The sequence below is a fragment of the Pseudonaja textilis genome, chromosome 2 (assembly GCF_049901715.1).
Source record: "Pseudonaja textilis isolate UNSWEBS1 chromosome 2, rPseTex1.2, whole genome shotgun sequence".
In the NCBI taxonomy this organism is placed as follows: Eukaryota; Metazoa; Chordata; class Lepidosauria; order Squamata; family Elapidae; genus Pseudonaja; species Pseudonaja textilis.
The window spans coordinates 80,151,432-80,170,333 of record NC_141991.1 but is presented as its reverse complement, the minus strand read 5'-3'; the positions used below and the strand labels follow the sequence as shown (position 1 = coordinate 80,170,333).

The window sequence follows — 18,902 nt, the reverse complement described above, 5'->3', positions numbered from 1 at the left end:
AACAGATGATGGACATTGGAGTCAAACTTCAGAATTGTGGCTAGATTGTTGCTGATTTTTATTTTTGTTGAAATAATTATTATCCCACTTTTCTGCTTAAAAGATTTGAGGGAGTAACAAGAATAATTAAAACCAGATTTAAATTATGTAATATAACTATATTTATGTAATTGAAATTATACATACATACCAATTAAAAGGAAAGACTTCTCATCCTTCCCTGATTAAGAAGCTAAGGGCATTGAAAAATAGCAGGTTTTTAACTTATCTCTGAAAGCTGAAAGAGGAAATGCCACATAGGATTTAGGAAGCAGTGAGTTCAGTGATACGATTTCAGAGGTGGGAGGTGTTTGAAAAGAAGATTTTTAAATTATTATTTTTTCTGAGTAGACTGTTTTATAAGAAATAATTTAGAGCAACCACAAACATGGGCATATTTTTTACCATATTTTATGTTGACCCTGGGTAGAAATCCTAAAGTGTAAGCAGTGAATTAAAATCAGAAGTGGTTGACAGGGCTGTCTGAGGTGTAACATGAAGAAAAGCATGCACATTTTTAAAGGATGCTTTAAGTGTTGATCCATATTTTTCTGAATTTTATTTAAAACATCTCTTTGCTGCCATCTTTCAAATACTGGGGAATTTATAAAAGCTTTTAAGAAATTTCAAAGTGATTTTTAAAATAACCTTTTGAGTTCTGCTGGGTATTCTATTTCTTTCCATTATGCTATATAGGTAGACCTTGGCTTATGACAGCAATTGGGACCAGAATTTCCATTGCTTCACTTCACTTACAGGCCATCAACTGAATCCCACAGGCAACGTCCTACTGGCTTCCCACAACCAAAGTCAGTGGAAAATGACAAGTCTCAGCCTAGCAGGCAGCCAAATGGCTTCCGCTGATGGAGGAGGAACTGGAGGGAGGGGCGCAGGGGAGGATCAGAAGGTGTATGGGAGATATGGCACATGTTGGGAAGGGGGGTATATGAGGTCAGAGAAGTATGGATTGAAGAGCGTGTACAAGATTGCGAGGATATGTGCGATAAATGCATCATGGGTCAAGGAGAGTATGCAATGAGGTGAGGAAGGCATGGCGAGGGTTGGGAGAATGTCTCATGATGTGTGAGTGTCAGGTGTGTTGTAAATGCAGAGAGGCTGGTGGAAGGTAGATGAATGGGAAAGACTCATTCCAGCAACTTGTGTGCTTCCCTGCCAGTTTCCCCATTGACTTTCTGGGGAAACAGGCAGTAAAAATTGCAAATGATGATCATGTGATCATACATTAAAATAACCTTTATTGTCATTTTCATGTATATATGATAGCACACATTAAAATGAAATTCTAATGCACTGCTCTCAAATGAACACCACCCACCACCCAAGGTCACCATTCCAAAGATGATAATATAATAACAGCAGCAGCAGCATCCAAAAATGCCAAGTTATACAAAAATGCCACCAAAATTGTCTGTCTGTCTTTCATTTTCTCCCTCCCTCCCTCCCTCCCTCCCTCTCTCCCTCTCTCTCTCTCTCTCACACACACACACACTGCATTTTGAATACATAGTGGAAAAAAGAGTCTTAAGAGTTAACAAGGTTGATACCATAAGGTACAAAGCTATTGCAGAATCTAGTTGTTCCGCTTTGGATATCATGAAGCCTCCTTCGAAAGGGCAATAATAAAAACTGGTCATGGAGGGGATGTATAAGGTCCCCGATAATACTGCAGATCATGATCAAGCAACACTTATGTGCTGTTGTAAGTATCATGGGCTTGTAAACTATGGGGTGCCAGGATAGTTAAAACTCCATGGTCTGGTTGTAACTATTGTAGCTTCAAACTGTTGCTGAACAGATAGTTGTAGTTCAAGAACAGCCTATAGTAAAAAAAATTCTCCATTTATACATTTGAATTTTACAAATTGTAGATTAGTTGACAGTCCCCTCTTTCTCTCTCCCTCTTTTACCTACCCACCTGCACACATAATTTAGTCAGTTTTCTGTCATTAGTATATATACTCCCCAACCCCATACTGATACTTGAAATGTGTTTTCTAATAAATAATGTGTATTCTTTCCATATTTTGGTAAGAATATTAGAAAGTAATATTGCTGCTACCAGCTAAAGTTGAGTAAATTCACTTACGTTTCTGCATCGTTTAATGAGAGATCTCTTACTCTTTCATTCAGTATTCAAAACCAGCTTCATTCTCTATATTGCCACATAGATTGTACACAGTATAATTTAAATTGCTCCATGGTTGTCATGGTTACTATGAAATCTGAAGCTGCACAAGATACAGTAGACTCAGTTATGTATGTTGAGATACTCCAATATATAAAAAATTGAATTCTCAAGACTACTGCTACCAGTTTGGGAAAGCATAATCTTTTCAATTGGTAAAGCATAATGTTTCCATGTAAGGCAGCATTCAGGTGTAAACCTAAATGTGGGAATGGCAAATTCTCTTATTTCTTGTATAAAAAAATAATTTATTGAGAAGGTGGAATATGTAATTCCATTTTTCCTAGATTATTTAAAAGAAACAATACTAAATGAAATATTTCTGATTTTCAATCAACACACCTGTTTTTATAGATTTTAAAAATTTACAGATGTAAAAAAATAAAATCTCCTTCGCAAATAGATGACTTTGCAAAAGCATCTGTGTCATTTTCTTGGCAGCAGTACAAAGTAGTTTGACCCCGACTTTTAAATGTTTTCTTCAGTTTTTCAATCTAGTTTATAATTCCAAGTAAGATTAGCCTGATGCTTTGTATGGGAGAAACAATCTGTTAGATGCAGTAATGGCAAATGGTTGCACTATAATAATATGGTGGGTTTTTCTATTTGATGTATCATTTGTTTTCCCTAAACACCAGGGGGCTTCAAACTTGACAGTTTTAAGACTTGTGGACTTCAACTCCTAGAATTCCTCCTCCAATCGTGTTAGCTCAGGAATTCTGGGAGTTGAAGTCCACAAGTCTTAAACTTGCCAAGTTTGAAGACCCTTACCCTAAACCAATTCAACATACCAGAAATGGTATGGTTAGTCAGGTTAGTAATATGTGGGAATTATAACCAGATATACTGCTCATGGAAAATGCAGTCATTCTGAATTCTCACTGTACAGGAATTAAAAGTAGTTTCCAAGTAGTTCACTTATGCAGTGAAAGGATGCTATATTTGCAGTTAATTGTAAGTATCTGATATTTGAATTATGTATGAAAAAAATAGGTCTAATTATCTGGGGCTCTGTATATGAAAAATGTAGAATAAAAATACAATAATATGATTTTTGTGTGTGTGTGTGTGTCTACTATAGCATCAGAATTTGCGTATAGATGACGACTTGTAGGTTTTTAGCATGCTATTTATTTCCTATAGAGATATATTTTTTCTTACCACTGAATTATCTGTAGTTTTTTTTGTGTGATCAAATACATCTGTAGGTATTTTGAGGACACAGTTTAGAAATTTACATTCAAGTATCATAGTCTGTATACATACTTATATTTAGCCTACTGTACTAGTATGCAGTTTATAGTTTTTATAGTCATGATGGCAGATGTAGATCTTGCACAGCAGATTCCATATTTTGTCAATATTAACTAGTAGAAGTCATTATTTACCTATGTGATTTTTTAAAGGTTCTTTCACAATACATATGGTGAATCATTCTGCTTTTTGTAGCCTATTAAGTTATATAGAGTGGACATGGATTTTGACTTTTAACATAATTATTCAGTCGCTAGGCAATGCAGTCAGAAAGTCTGAAATCACATGATCTTAGCAATGGCAATCCTGGCAGTAGTTTCTATCATTAAGCGAGAATCATAGATATTAAGCTAGGACCTCTTCACTTCCTGCTGGCTTCCAACAAGCGAAGTCAGTGGGGAAACTAGCAGGAAGTTGGAAGACCTAGGTAGCTTGCAAGCAGGCCAACAGACAGGTAAATGGCTGCTTCCTGGTAGGTCAAAGTAGGTTGTGGTACACACCACTTTTGGGGCCAGGAATGGTGGAACTGGGTATACAGGTGGGTTCAATGACGTGTGAGCAATGAGACCAGGGATTACAAAGAAGGATGGATGATCTTGAGACAATCAAGCAGCTGGCAGCCATCTCAAAATTTATTTCTTGTAATGAGGAATACAGAAAAGTGAAGGAAATAGTTTTTGGACAATGTGGCATATATTGAAAATTGAAATTAGAGAAAGTGATAAAATCTAACTGAAGTGGGATATCCATTTATAAATATCCCATAATCTAAGAAAAGCAAATACTTACTTGTTTGATTTACACTCTGGCCTTTAAATCTTACTCAGTAGTGAGGGTGGTTAACAAAGTTTTAAAAATGAAACAGTATCAAAAATGAAATAAAAAATGAAAGTCAACACTAAACTAGCTGCTAAAATAATTTAACAGTTATGATGAAGCATTTACTGTCCCTTGCACATTTCTAGTAAGGTAGACATCTCTGCCAGTAAGGGCAAATGCAGAAGGATCTTTCAGAATATTCTTCTTCAAAAAAAGTGAGAAAGTTTATGAAATAATTACAATGAAGTGTAATATATTAATAATACCACTGAAAAGGAGGGAATGGAATATACATATGAAATAAACTTTTTCAGGCAGTTGAACAAATAACTCTATATTGGAAGAATGCTTGTAAGAAGGATTTTAAAATGAAGTAATGATCTGGCCTGGGGGCCAATCTTCTGCAAAGCATTAACACAGTTTGTCTTTTCAGATATTCACTTAAATAAATAAATAGGCTGCATTTTACTGAGTACCATAAACTTTACAGTACTCTACAGTTCATTTTAACAAGTGTTTAAATGGATATAAATGTAATAATTAAATAAAAATACCCTTTGGCATCATGTTTATCATAACAGTATAGTTCAGTTACACAGGTAGTTCAGCATATGAGTAATAAATAAATACAGAAATAGAGAATGAAATTTACACTGGGATGAGATACTAGAACAGCAGGAAATATAAAGTATTTGTAAAGTAATTGGACAGTTTAAACATACTATCAATTTTGTGGGCAGAATGCAGGAATTCTAACCTAAAAACTCCTCTAGAATAACAGCCAGATATTGTTACTCTTAAATTAAAATGTTATTCCAACTCAGATGTAAGAGGCATTTATCACATTAAAATAACCAGAAGTGTAATTTCAAAACAAACACATCTACAGTTGGCTGTATAGTTTTAGATACTGCTATTACATTATTTTTGTTTTTACTTTGTGAATTATTGTAAAAGCAGTTTTGATGGATCATCATATGTTTACCCAATGCTAACATATGTGTAGTAACTTTCACTATGCTAGAATTATTAACTCATTTGTTCACACATTGCTGCATGATTTCCCACGATAATTCTATGAGCTAGTATTAGGGCACATTCAAAGAGAATAGTTAGGATGTTGTACTATATACAGGGTGTTATGGTTCAGACTTGACTTTGTGGTTCCCTATTGAGGTCATATCAATGCATATCAGATAGTCATCTGATGAGAAGTCTGCAATCCAATTCTCAGTCAGGGAAATGATCACCTTCCAACCCCAAGCTTGCTTTCTTGTTATTTTAAGCAGACTGACATTCTGCCCAATCTGTTGGAAACTGATTTTACTTTTACTATCCAAATTTGGAAACTTCCTAATGTCCTTGGAACAATTTCACTAATTAGCATCTGTTGTTCCTTAACAGAAGTATTCTGGAAAATACTATTTTAGAGATTTCTGGTCTGAGCTCAATTTTCTTTTCTTTTTTTTAAAGTTAACACTTTTCATCTGGTTTTGAAATGAACTAAACTGAAGAACTCAGAACACATTTGAAATCTTTTCACTACCTCATCTCAAATAGAGACACTAATGTGTATCTTAAAATGCAAATTTGAATAGCAATCATGCAGAACACTCTGTTTCTGAACCAGATATTTTAATTTTATATTAAAATATGGAAAATATTTCAAAATTGAGATGACATCTCTTGTATATATTGTCTTAAGGATATAATAATGGTTTTAATAATTTTGATTACATGCCATCAAGTTGTCAATTCTTAGAAATCATAAAGATAGATTTTCTTCATGACAGTCTGTCCTTAACTAGGCCTTTCAGGTCTACCGGTGATGTAATGTTTTCTTCCTTTCACCATTGCCAGATAGTTAGGTTTTCACACAATGTGCTCAAACCATCATTAAACAAACCATATTTCTAACTCAAAGTAAGATAATTTGAGTTAGAATTCTGGTTAGAAATATGGATCCATATGTTTATTGATGTCCATGGAATTCTCAAGTCATCTACAACACTTGAACAGTGTTAATACTCTTCCTATACTGCTTTTTTAAAGACCAACTTTCACTTGTGTCAGAGGAAATATTGTTTCCACTATTCTGATTTTTGTAGGTGTAGATATTTCATGGGGTCTGAATATTTTTTTCTAAGGCTCTACCAGATGCTAGTCTATGGCACATTTCTTAAGTGTTCCTTTACTCTTGAACATTAATCCCGAAAATCAGAAACTATCTACCACTTTGCTATCTTCCACATCATAGTTGATATTTTACTGATATATATGACGATATATTTTTAAGCTGCTGTGAAAATGAGAGTACAATATAATTGCAAACTTTCATAAAATTTAGAAAGCAAAATGTTCTGCAAAGAAGTATTTTAAAGATGATTCCATACTTTGGCTTGACTTCAAATGATAATGTATTTTCTGGGAATGATTTTTTTTGAAAATAACTTTTGCTTAAGCAGCTATGTTTGTGTGTATGTGTAGTGGAATCTGTGACTATAGAGTATGTTGAATTATAGCTTCTGGTATTTCAAATTGTAGCCAAGAGGGCTGAAGGGCTATGGAATTCAATATCCACATGGTCTACTGAACAGATTAAAGCAAATGTAATATCTCAATACATGCAATGCTTTAAGTAATATAAGTAGCCCAACAAAAGGCAACTTGGTGCTTTTTGAGACTAATGTACCCCTAAATATCTTTCTACCCAAATTTCTTTTTTAAAAATATACTTTGATGTGCTAAAAAGTAAACCATTATTGTAGTAATGATCACATTTGTGAATTTATTTTAAAAATCTATGTTGACTTGCATATCAAGTTCTAGAGGTCCATTTGTAACATATTATTTCTATAGGTATAAATCTATTAAACATTGGTATTTGGGCCATCAGTATGGGGGCTATTAACTATTTGTCCAATGACTCTATAATCAGTCTACTTTGCAATAGACAGTGGCATAGTCAGTTCACATTACTTATCTGGATAAAGCTCAAAATAAAAGCAAATATTGAAAATGAAACTAAAATAAAATTTAATCTGTAAATGTAAAAATTTATCAGTATTAAAATATTCAAGCTTTTAATATTAATACATATATAAAATATACATGTGTATATATTGTATACATATAAATGAAATACATAAACATAGAAATAATAATTAAGTATTTTCGTGTAACCATTGAAAGAAATACCATTTCTCAGAGTTTACTTTTGGTAGGCAGGTATTCATTCCTAAGAACAAAGTAATCCTTGTATTTAAAATTTACCTCTAATTATCCCTAAAATGCTAAATATCCTGAAATGGCTGGTAGACAGCAGATGACAGCCACAAATATCCAACCACACAAATATCCTTTATAAAGACTTATTGAACTGCAAACTAAGACACTTAACTTCCAGCAGCAAAGTAGCAATAGGGACCAATCTATAAAGATACAGAAATAACACCTAAGTACTATTTCCAGCTATTCGTTTTTAAAATACCAACATGGACACTATCTTGTACTTGTTTGTTCCTTTTGCTGCTGTTTCATCATCATCTTATTTTCTAAAAGTAGTTTACAAATTAATTTGTGTCCAGTATCATTTTGGGAAAGATCCACAAATCTTAACAAACTTTAAAAAATGGTTGGAAAAAATGATAAAACAACATATTGATTTAATACCAGAAATATTTCTGTTGGGGATTCTACCTGAAAAATATAGTAAGGAAAATGCATATTTAGTTATTCATATATTAACTGCTGCCAGAATTGTATTTGCACAAAATTGGAAGAGCGAAGAGATCCTACAGATGAGAATGTGATTAGGAAAATATTAGAATGTGCAGAAATGAATAGATTAACACTGGCAATTAAAGAGAGAGAGAGCAAACTGAATAGTATATGGTATGGGACCTATTTTATCAATGGTTAAATAATAAAAATTGAAGTTAGAAATAGGGAAACAAAATAAAGAAAATATGTTAAAGAGATAAGTAAATATTTTGACTAGTATATTGAATATCACTATGTTAACATTGTATAATTAATAGGTGGAACATTACTATGTTAAATATTGCAGAATTAATATATAACGAAGGATGTTGAATGAATTCTTTTTTGGCCAAGTGTGATTAGACACACAAGGAATTTGTCTTGGTGCACATGCTGTCAGTGTACATAAAAAGAAAAGATACATTTGTCAAGAATCATAAAGTACAACACGTAATAATAGTCATAAGGTACAAATAAGCAATCAAATCATACTAGGAAACAGTCAATACAAATCGTAAGAATACAAGCAACAAAGTTATAGTCATAAAGTCAAAAGTGGGAGGAGATGGTTGATAGCAACGATAAGAAGATTAATAATAATAGTAATGCAGACTTAGTAAATAGTTGGACAGTGTTGAGGGAATTATTTGTTTAGCAGAGTGATGGCATTTGGAAAAAAACTGTAATTTTGTAATTTTGATTATTGTTTAATGAATATTCAATTGTAATTCTACTTATACTTGATGATTTCAGTCAAATGGCAAGAATAATTCTCCAAATGTTTAATTTACAACAAAATTTCATTTTGAAAATGTGTCTCTTTGTTGTTTTCTTCAATTGCTAATTTTTAAAACCCTTGGGAAGGGCAACCCAGTATTCTTATCCACAGAAATTTGCCATTCAGAGATAAACTCATATATTGCCAGTAAATACATTCTTCTCACTGAAAAGATACTTTCTACTCTGAAGAAGAATAAATTGTTTACCTATGTTTTTTAAATTACTGTCAAATTATTTCCAGAGAGAATATTAATTGGTTGAATCTGCAACTCTATTTTATACTTATCCCCTCTCATCTCCTCACCTCTTTCCAGCTTCCAGCAGACCTTACCAAGATGCATCTCACAGATAATCAACATCCACAGGTGACACATGTCCCTTCAAGTCAGTCTGGCTGCAGCATTGCCAGTGATTCTGGGAGCAGCAGTTTATCAGACATTTATCAGGTAAACTTAAAGCTCTTTTATTTTCATAACCATAGGTGTTGTTTATTGAAATATTCCACAGAGAAAGTGTAATTATTTTTTGTTAAATGTGACCTCTACTCTCCAACAGCCAACATAATGACAAGCAGGGATTAACACGAAGTAATCAATTATCAATCAATCAGAAAACAATAGCCTAATCAAGGAACATTACCAAGGAGAAAAACACACTTCCACCAAAAATGGCAGGGCAAGTTACTACATGTAAACAAACTGTTCACACAATAGCACTGATTGATGGTGTTACCTAATTGGAAAATGAAACATCTACAAGCAAACAACCAGGCTCAAGGAACACTTTTTGTTTTTGCAAGTAACCATGGAATTAATTAGGAAATAGTTTAAATGGAAAAGATTTTATTGATCCATTAGTGCTGACAATTTTGCAATGCATATGCTGTTTGCATAATAGCAAGGAAAGATAAGGATATTTAAAGAAAATAGGCGTTTAAAAATGTATAATACTATAATTGCTAAAGATTTGAATCTGTAAAGATGAAGTTGCTGGAATCCATTAGTCAGTTGACTATTAGGGACAAGCTAGGCTAAGCTGAAATAGAGTGGAGTAGTTAACATTTCACTGTATTATGGAAATGTGCGGACACAACTATGTTTGTTAACTCAAGCTTAGGAATTTGGTTAATCCAACCAAGATTCATTTGGCGTTATATTTGGTTTCCTACCCCAGTTCAGCAAACTCCTTCTACCCATGCTGTTGGGGCAGAGGTGATAAGACTAGAACATATACTATAAGCAAAACAAAACAAAACAAAATTTTATTTAGGAATGTATGTAGCGTATTGATAGAATATTGTACATGTCATGTAGAAGAATACTAAATTTTATTTCTTGTATCTCTTAAAAAGACCTAGAAGGAAGAGTAGGAATAGATACAATTGTATATTGGTTACAATTGGATGTACTGATTACACAGAATGAACTTTTAACACATCCTGAAAACCATAGAAGTGCCAGACAGTAGAAGTAAGAGCTACATAGACTATGACTATCACTAGGTGTTGTATCTTATGATTCATGATGAGTGTATTTATGATGACTATGATCATGATTTATCATTTATATATTTTATGTACACTGAGAGCTTATGCATTGAAGACAAATTCCTTCTGTGTCCAATCACACTTGGCCAATAAAGAATTCTGTTCTGTTCTGTTCTAATTCTAATTCTAATACTATAATGCTATTCTAATGCTATTCTATTCTATTCTATTCTATTCTGTTCTGTTCTGTTCTATTATATAGTTACTAGCTGTGCAGTAAGTTACAAGTTTCTTTATCAGACTAAATCAGTAGTGCTGATAATGGTAGTGATGGTAATGGTCACATTGCAGAAAAACTTGCTTATTTTGAAAACCTTTTTAAACATCAGGTTTATGCATGTGAATAAATTCTTCACAGGTCATGTGCTTCACATTACTAAACTATGAGATGCTTGAACTACAGTATTATCTGCTCATATATTACTTAATAACCTATAGAAATTCATATAGTGAATGAAAAATGCCAAATCAGCTTGGAGCTCTTTGAAGTTGGGTGGCATTAAAATATCATAAATCACTATAAGCAAAACAAAATGAAATGTTATTTAGGAACTTATGTTGCTTATTGATAGTATATTGTTCATGTCATGTAGAAGAATACTAAATTTTATTTCTTGTATCTCTTAAAAAGACCTGGAAGGAAATCACAGAGTAGGCATAGATACAATTGTATATTGATTACAGTTGGATATATTGATTTTTTCTGTTTACCCACACTTAGTCAAATGAACAGTGGGTCAGTATGTGTTATAGTTTACATGTACTCAGCCTTACTTTTTTTTAATTTAAAGACTTTATTAAGGCTGCAATAATATCTAAGGCAGAAGCTCAATGCATGCATTGCTTACATATGCATAGATATGTAGCACTCAATCTGCCTACATAGATTGCAATATAAATCTCTGTTCAACAGAGATATTATGTGTATATTTCTATAATTATTTTGGGCATAATTCAATAGATGTTTAAGCATCTTTGGTTTCATGGATTTCCAGTGGACAGATTTATATACAGTTATGTGCTTAAGTTTTCAATTGAAATGGATGAGACATAAATTTTGTAAGTCTTAACTTGGGCTGCTTGCTTATAATAATTTTATCATATCCTACCATATGAGATTTGCACCTTAATTAAATTTATTAGCAAATTACTTTCAGCTGTGGATGTGAAAATCTCACTAATCCTTTCTAAATGTCTATGTCACAAGATGATCCTTCTAGTATTTTTATTATGAACAATCTTACGGTTGGTATGTGAATTTTGAATTTGGGTATCTGATTTAAACAAAGAAACAGTCAGAGCAGGGCTGGGATTTTACCATTTTGGGCCATTTCGGGTGATCCAGATGTTAATTGTACATCCTGTTCAGTGAACCGGTAGTTCCGAAGACCATGCGGATTCAGGCCTAAAATGCATACATGTTATGTAGTTGTTAGGAGATTATTGTTATTAATTTTTAAGGTGATAATTAAAAAGTGATAAATTATTATTAGGAATTAAAGAGGAGTTAATTCAGTGATGTATAAGGTAAAGGGGTGGTATGCTCAAGTTAGTAATTATAGGGAAATTTTTTGAACTATTTGAATTAGGATGGAATTTTTGAAATAAGAATATGAAATGAAATTGCAAGTGTGACAGATAAAAATATAAAGTATAATGAATATGAAGAGAATGAGAATTATTTAAAGTAAAAAGAAATAAGTTAAGAAATGAATAGAAAATATATAAAATAAGTTTGAGAAAAATATTTGAGAAAATGTGTAGAGAATATGTAATGTAATGATATTATATGAAATCAAATGTGCAAGATGAATATGTAACCAAGGTCATGTTTGTATGGAAATGTGAAAACCTGTAATCATGTTCACTAAAAATATGTTTTTAAATGTGAAAAAATAAAAAACTTTTTACAAAAAAAAAAGAAATGAATAGAAAACAATAGATTTTTGACATAATCAATATCCAGTAGATGAAAATTAATTAGAAATATCAACTCATGAATCCATTGTGCCACAGCTGTTAAACTTGCTGCCATAACTTGTGTTGGTTCACAAAGTAGCCCCCAAATATTAAATATCAGAAAACAGTAATATAATGCTATAAAAAGTAGAGGTTTGGAATATTTTAACATATAACCATAATTGGGACTGGCAACTTGGCTGTTAAGCAAAGAGGGCCACTAAAGTGAAATGGCAACTACACCATTTCACTTTATGATCTTATGTCAGTATTCCTTTGCTTTATAGATATAAATGTGGGAATTGGTTGCAGAGTTATTTTTTCCTCACTGTCGTAATTTCAAACAGTCATTGTATGAGACAGTTGTTAAACAAATCCCACTTATGTTCCTTTTAATTTTTGCATGGAGATTATATTCATATTTGAGGAATAAATAATTCTACATCAAATGTTGCTAGCAGTGCTTCGCTATCCCACCATCACCACTACCAAGTGAGGTACACAACATCCTAATTTTGAAAAGATATATCCCAAATTATCTTTAAACCATTGGGTTAAGTGAACTTGGTAATGGACCGTAGCGGAGTTATAATATTTGTACTTCTATATTGACTCTGAAGACACATTTTTTTGTTTGTACTGCAACCTGATCCTTCGATTATGTATATTCTAAAAAAGATAAATCATGAAATGACTGCACTGCATAGTGTAAGCTTACTCATATTTATTGGAACAAGTTGTGATATAAATAAAATTTCCTCTGATCAATAAATATGAGGGATAGCTTCCACCAGAATCTGCCCCTTGGAATAGAATTAAAAGCTCATTTTAAGTCAATAAATTAAACATATAAGGGCTGTTATCCATGTGTGTATTTATATATTAAAGATTGTAAGATGGGATATTGACCTAAATGTGGGGCAGAGACAGCACTTGTCATTCTTTTGTGCAATCCCCTGGAGTAAATTGGATGTAGAGTAGTTTTTTTGATCTCTTGGCAGCCTGCAATACTATTGACCATAGTGACCTGTTAGATCAGCTGAAGTGATTGGAGGTGAATGGCACTGTATTGTGCTGATTATCTTCTTCCTCTGAGTCAGTTCCAATTGATCAGACTGAGAGGTCCTATCCTTGACCCTACTTTGTGGTGTTCTGCAGGGTTTGGTGTTCTCTTGGCTCCAGTTTAAAATATCTATATGAGGCGTTGGGTAATATCATTCATCATCAGATCTATGGCAATTCTCAGCCATCTAGATCATGATTATCTCATAGAAGCTTTTTCAAGAGGTAACTAGACTTTCTTGTTTTTTCTTTGAAGATGTTTCGCTTCTCATCCAACAAGTTTCTTCAGCTCTGACTGGATGGTGGAGAATGGAAGGATTTATATTCCTTGCAGACAGCTGTCATTTGCATTCTTTTAGATAGTCGTAGAGTCCATTTGGAGGTTTATCTGTGTCCTTAGAGTCAGTTGAGTAGTGCAAATGAGTGTGGAGTATTCTGGCTGAAAGCACCATGTTGTAGACTGGAGATAGATGATGTCATATCCCTTCCCCTCTGTTGAGAGAGGGTTGTTCAATTTCAATTTTGAATCAATTTAAAGGGGTTGTTTTGTTTCGCCAATGTAGAGAGCTGCACAATGTGGTATATGCAATACAATGCAGTGAGACATGCAGATCTGTACATTGGGGAAACAAAACAACCACTTCTTAAATTCATGGCATAACATAGGAGAACAAGATTCAGCAGACCATCTACATTTAAAAGACAAAGACCACTCTTCTGAAGACAACAAAGCCCACATTTTGAATAGAGAGGACTGCTGGTTTGAAAGAGGGTTCAAAGAGTCCATCTATGTCAAAATTGAACAGCCCTGTCTCAACAGAGGAGGAGGGATAAAACCTTTTTATGTGTAATTAACTAACTTCTGGCAAGGGAAGAATTGCTTGCTATATAAATTTTAAAACTTGTTAATCCTGATCAAACCAGGGTTTCTTGGCAATGTAGGTAGGCCTTCACTAGCATATTGGGAAGATAATTATGGACAGATTTAGATTTTATTTTTATATTATTCTATGTAATCTGTCCAGCAAATACTAATTATTGGTTGTATTAATATTTTTTCTTAAATGAGACTTTTAAATGGGAACTAATATTTCTTTAATGCAAAGCTTCTTAACTTCTGTAGTACTATGGTCTTAAATGTTTTCAAACTTAGGTCTCAATAATCCTGGAATATTAGTTTATTTTTTCTAGTTATGATGTTATTTTCTTCTGAACCTATTAAGAATGTTAGACTACCTTACTCTAACACATACAAATTCAACAGAAGGTTTCCTTCTTCCAGAAATATTAACTCCCCCCTTCCCCGAAAAACTGAGCATTGGAATTTATCTTTTCCCCCAACTTATATCATGTATTCTTGCCTCTGTGCCTTTTCAGATCAGTCAAGTTTTATTTTGTGGTTAGAATATATTAGAGTAGCAAAATAAGAGAATAAGACAATTGAAACAAACCATATTTACTTTTTTTTCCTAATTCAGGCTATATAGTCAGAAACATTGGCCCATCCCTCTCGTACCTCTTATTAATGCCTGAAATAATTTATGGCTAGAAAATTCTTGGATAAACCTCAGTATTAGGAACATGTGATTGTGTTATTTCGCAACAAAAATCCTTCAGTCTGATTGCGGTTGTTAAGTACATCATGATCCGTACTTGAGGATGTCATGTAGTGACCATTTATGACCTCCTGCCAGCTTCCCCATTGACTTTGCTTGTAGGAAGCTGTCAAAGAAGGTGGCAAATGGCAATCATGTGACTGTGGGATCTCTCTAGCTGTCATAAGTATGAGGTCTACACATAAGTACCATTCTTTCAATGCCATTCTAAGTTTGATTGGTGGCTGAATGGGTAGCTGTTAAACAATGTTCATCTGTACGATATTTAAATATATAGTTCCTCTTATCACCATATGAATATTTTTTTTCTTCTGGCAAATTATATGATCTAGTTAAAATTCATTGTATTAATATTTTCTGCTTTTGATATCACCCATGCTATTAATAAAATCATTTTGGGATGAATATTTTTTAAAATAACTTTTTCCTGTTGTTGAGTATGTTTTAATTCTTTGATTGCAGAGTTAAACAGTGTTGAAGTAACTTTAAAAACAAATAATCTAGAATCCAGCAAGTTACTCAAATGTTCATATGTAAGATACAGATTCATAACTACTTGTGTTGGTATTTGTTTAACTAATGATAATGGGTTTTACTTGATTTCCCTAAGAGTGGTTTGACGTCTGGAGCATAGGATTTATTGCCCTGGGAAATAAAAGATAGACAATTAGCCAGCATCACATGCATAAATGTTTAAATTTCAGAAACTTAAATATCATTTATTGTTTTTATGTTTAGGCTACAGAAAGTGAGATGGGAGATGTAGATTTAACTGGTCTCCCAGAAGCACCTGTAGATTCTGAAGATGATGAAGAAGAAGATGAAGACATAGATAGAACATCTGATCCTCTGCTAGGGCGAGATGTTGTTCGGGAGTGTCTTGAAAAAGAACCTGCTGACAAAACAGATGATGATATTGGTGAGAAATAAAAATATTGCCTCCATAAATAAATCTGTTATATTGTTGTACAAGCTATTACAATTAATACATAAAGATGCAGTAATAATTTACCCAAACAGTAATGATTTTAAAAGTTAAAGGATATCATATTTGTAGCAATAGGCATCAGCCAACCAAAGAGACTGTGAAAGTACAACTGGTGGATGAACCAATGACTTAAGATATGATTTGTTATTGTTAATAGTTTAGTTGAGAACTGAAAGTTGATTCTGGTCTGAGTCACAGCAGAGTGCCTGGAGGGTTAAGGAGAGAACAGAGTGAAGTTGGATGGTTGGATGATGTGGTAGGGAGGAGCTGTCCAAAATGTGTTTTACAGAAGCTCTGGCAGTCTGTCTGGAGCTATCCCATTTGTTGATGATTGGTTGGATGGATAGATCCATTCAACTTGGGAGTGGAATGGCATGGGGAAAGAAATAAATTATGTAGGAGAAAGAGAGCAGGGATGATGGGATCCTGAAGGTATGGTAGGAGATATGATGGGTCATGCCATAAAGGAAAGTGGCTTAAGGGTCTAAAACCTATTCTACATTTTAGTCTCTTATATGTGGTTCCAAGATTCCTGAAGATTTAGGAACTCTGGATTCTCTGGCTGTTGCCGCTTAACTTTAGGTTTCTTTGTAATAAAGTTCATCTCATGGCATGTATTCTTTAAACCCAACTGAGTATGGAAAGTGCTGTTTTCTTTCACAAATGTTATCTACCTAGATTTTGGGTTTTTCATCATGTGCAAGTCTAGGGCATGATATGAAATGTGGCTGTTGTTATTTAGGGGTCCAGGTGGGCTTTAGAGATACTACCCCAGACGTAACCAGATCTGGGAAACTAGGTTTATAAAACTAGGTTATAGAGATCACTTGGGACTGCTGCTTGCTTAGCTTCCTCCCTACTCAAATTTTCAACTTTTTGACCAATTTGCTGAAAGATTTATCCAGGCTTATGTTTATGGAGGATTTCTACCTGCCTTCTCTGGACCTGGAGTTTCTCTCTCTCTCTCTCTCTCCCCCACGCTCCCTCTTCCTCCCTGCCTCCCTCCCTCCCTCCCTCCCCGCCCCTCTCTCTCTCTCACACACACACACACACACACTATCCAGCTGAAATCCAGGTTGCTGCTTGAGATAGGCATGTGACAGGGGCCTTGATTGGATCATTCTATGCTGAATCTCTGATTGTGGATCTGTATAGCATCCTGTTGTATAGAAATGCAGTGGGAGGTGAAGCAATGGAAAGCTCCCCCTACATTGTGTCAGCCATGACTGGATGGCCTTTGTACAAATTTATCTTGAGCAACAATTGAACCTAGAAACTCTGCTCACTGTTGTCCACACTTTGATCACTTCCTGATTGGATTACTGCAACACTCAATGCCTCTCCCTAAGGGCATCTGTCTGTTCCACCAGATAGGGTAGAATGGTCATGCTCCCTTAAATGTTCCCTTAAATGTTGTCATCTGATGGGACTAGGCAATGAATCTTCTCTACAGCTGTTTCTGTCCTATGAAACACCCTCCTTCAGTGTTTCTGGCCTTCTGAAAAACCTTGGAAAATTGGCTTTTCTCCCCAAGGACTGTCTGGGTTAGTGAATGGTTAGAGCCTGGTAAATGTAGACTACTGGGAATTGTTTTTATGTTTTATTGTGTCCTTATTTGCTGCTCAGTTTTATTGTATATTAGATGGGCGGCTGTGTAAGTCTTTTTAAATCAATACATGCATGCATGCATGCATGCATACAAATAAATGCTAATGTAGGAAAATGATTGCTACAGCCTTTTTGCATAGTGCTTAATGGTAAGTCTCGTTCTTATGCATTTAATCTCTTCCTCCCTCTCTCCCTCAGTGTAACATGTAGTACATAATAACCCTTCCATATGTTTAAAGTACATTTTCAATATATAAAGCTAGCATTGATTTCAAGTCAGTGAAATTATCTATGTTAATTAGTTTGAGTTGATGGATGATACAGATAGAAATTCAGTCTTGTTATAAAAATTAAATAACATTTGACAATGTACATGATAGTTTTGCCTTATAAAGTATATCATTTACATTTAACATAAAACTTTTGTTCCGGTAGAACAATTACTGGAATTTATGCATCAGCTTCCAGCATTTGCAAACATGACTATGTCAGTAAGAAGAGAACTTTGTTCAGTCATGATATTTGAAGTGGTAGAGCAAGCAGGAGCCATTATCCTTGAAGATGGGCAAGAAGTAAGTAGGGCACGTTGCCATGGAAATGTTACTGTATTATACATGAGATACATATATTTTTGTGTTTCTCTATTGAGCAAATAGGATGACCATTTGAATAATGTTAACTGAAACATACAAGTCTTTAGCATTATTACATATATAATGAGAAGTTCTCAATGTTACTATTCCCTAATGGGTCAGATTAGGTGGATATATTCTTTTTTGGCTGACAAGCACATTAAAATATCCATGAGGATAGCTAAGCTATATACTCTTGCCATTGTTTGTAATGAATATTTAGATTCCCCAGCTCTCGTATATGCAAATATTCCTGTACCACTGAACATGTTGATTCTATTAACGTATTTAGAGATGTTATACTTTTTAATTTTATGTACTTTTTAATTTTATGTAACTTACTCTGAAAATATTATATTCATGTTTACAAATCTTGTGTTTAGTTTCTCAAATCCTTCTGCTATATATTTTCTGCCTACCCACAATAATATGCCCATTATCCATTTGTAATTATCAGTGGGGTTAAATGTCATACAAGAGCAGGCTGTTTACTATAAGATGAGATTTTGTAGAGGTAATTGACAGAGATTCTTAATTGTTTATTGATTTCTGATGGTTTTTGTGTAATAAAGGCAATGATCATTAACTTAACTGAATTTAATCTATTTATTGTTTCTTGAATTGTCATATC

At 33.7% G+C, this 18,902-nt stretch overlaps 1 protein-coding gene across 16 annotated transcripts in view; it reads left to right on the top strand.

The window, feature by feature from the left end:
• RAPGEF6 (Rap guanine nucleotide exchange factor 6) overlaps positions 1–18,902 on the top strand; it is a 145,732-nt gene that overhangs the window by 80,062 nt on the left and 46,768 nt on the right. For all 16 annotated transcript variants that reach the window (XM_026696465.2, XM_087924409.1, XM_026696462.2 and 13 more), the window contains 3 exons: positions 9,175–9,306; positions 15,782–15,962; positions 18,075–18,211. In XM_026696465.2, the coding sequence (XP_026552250.1) occupies positions 9,175–9,306; positions 15,782–15,962; positions 18,075–18,211 (450 nt within the window). The remainder of the gene's footprint in view (positions 1–9,174; positions 9,307–15,781; positions 15,963–18,074; positions 18,212–18,902) is intronic.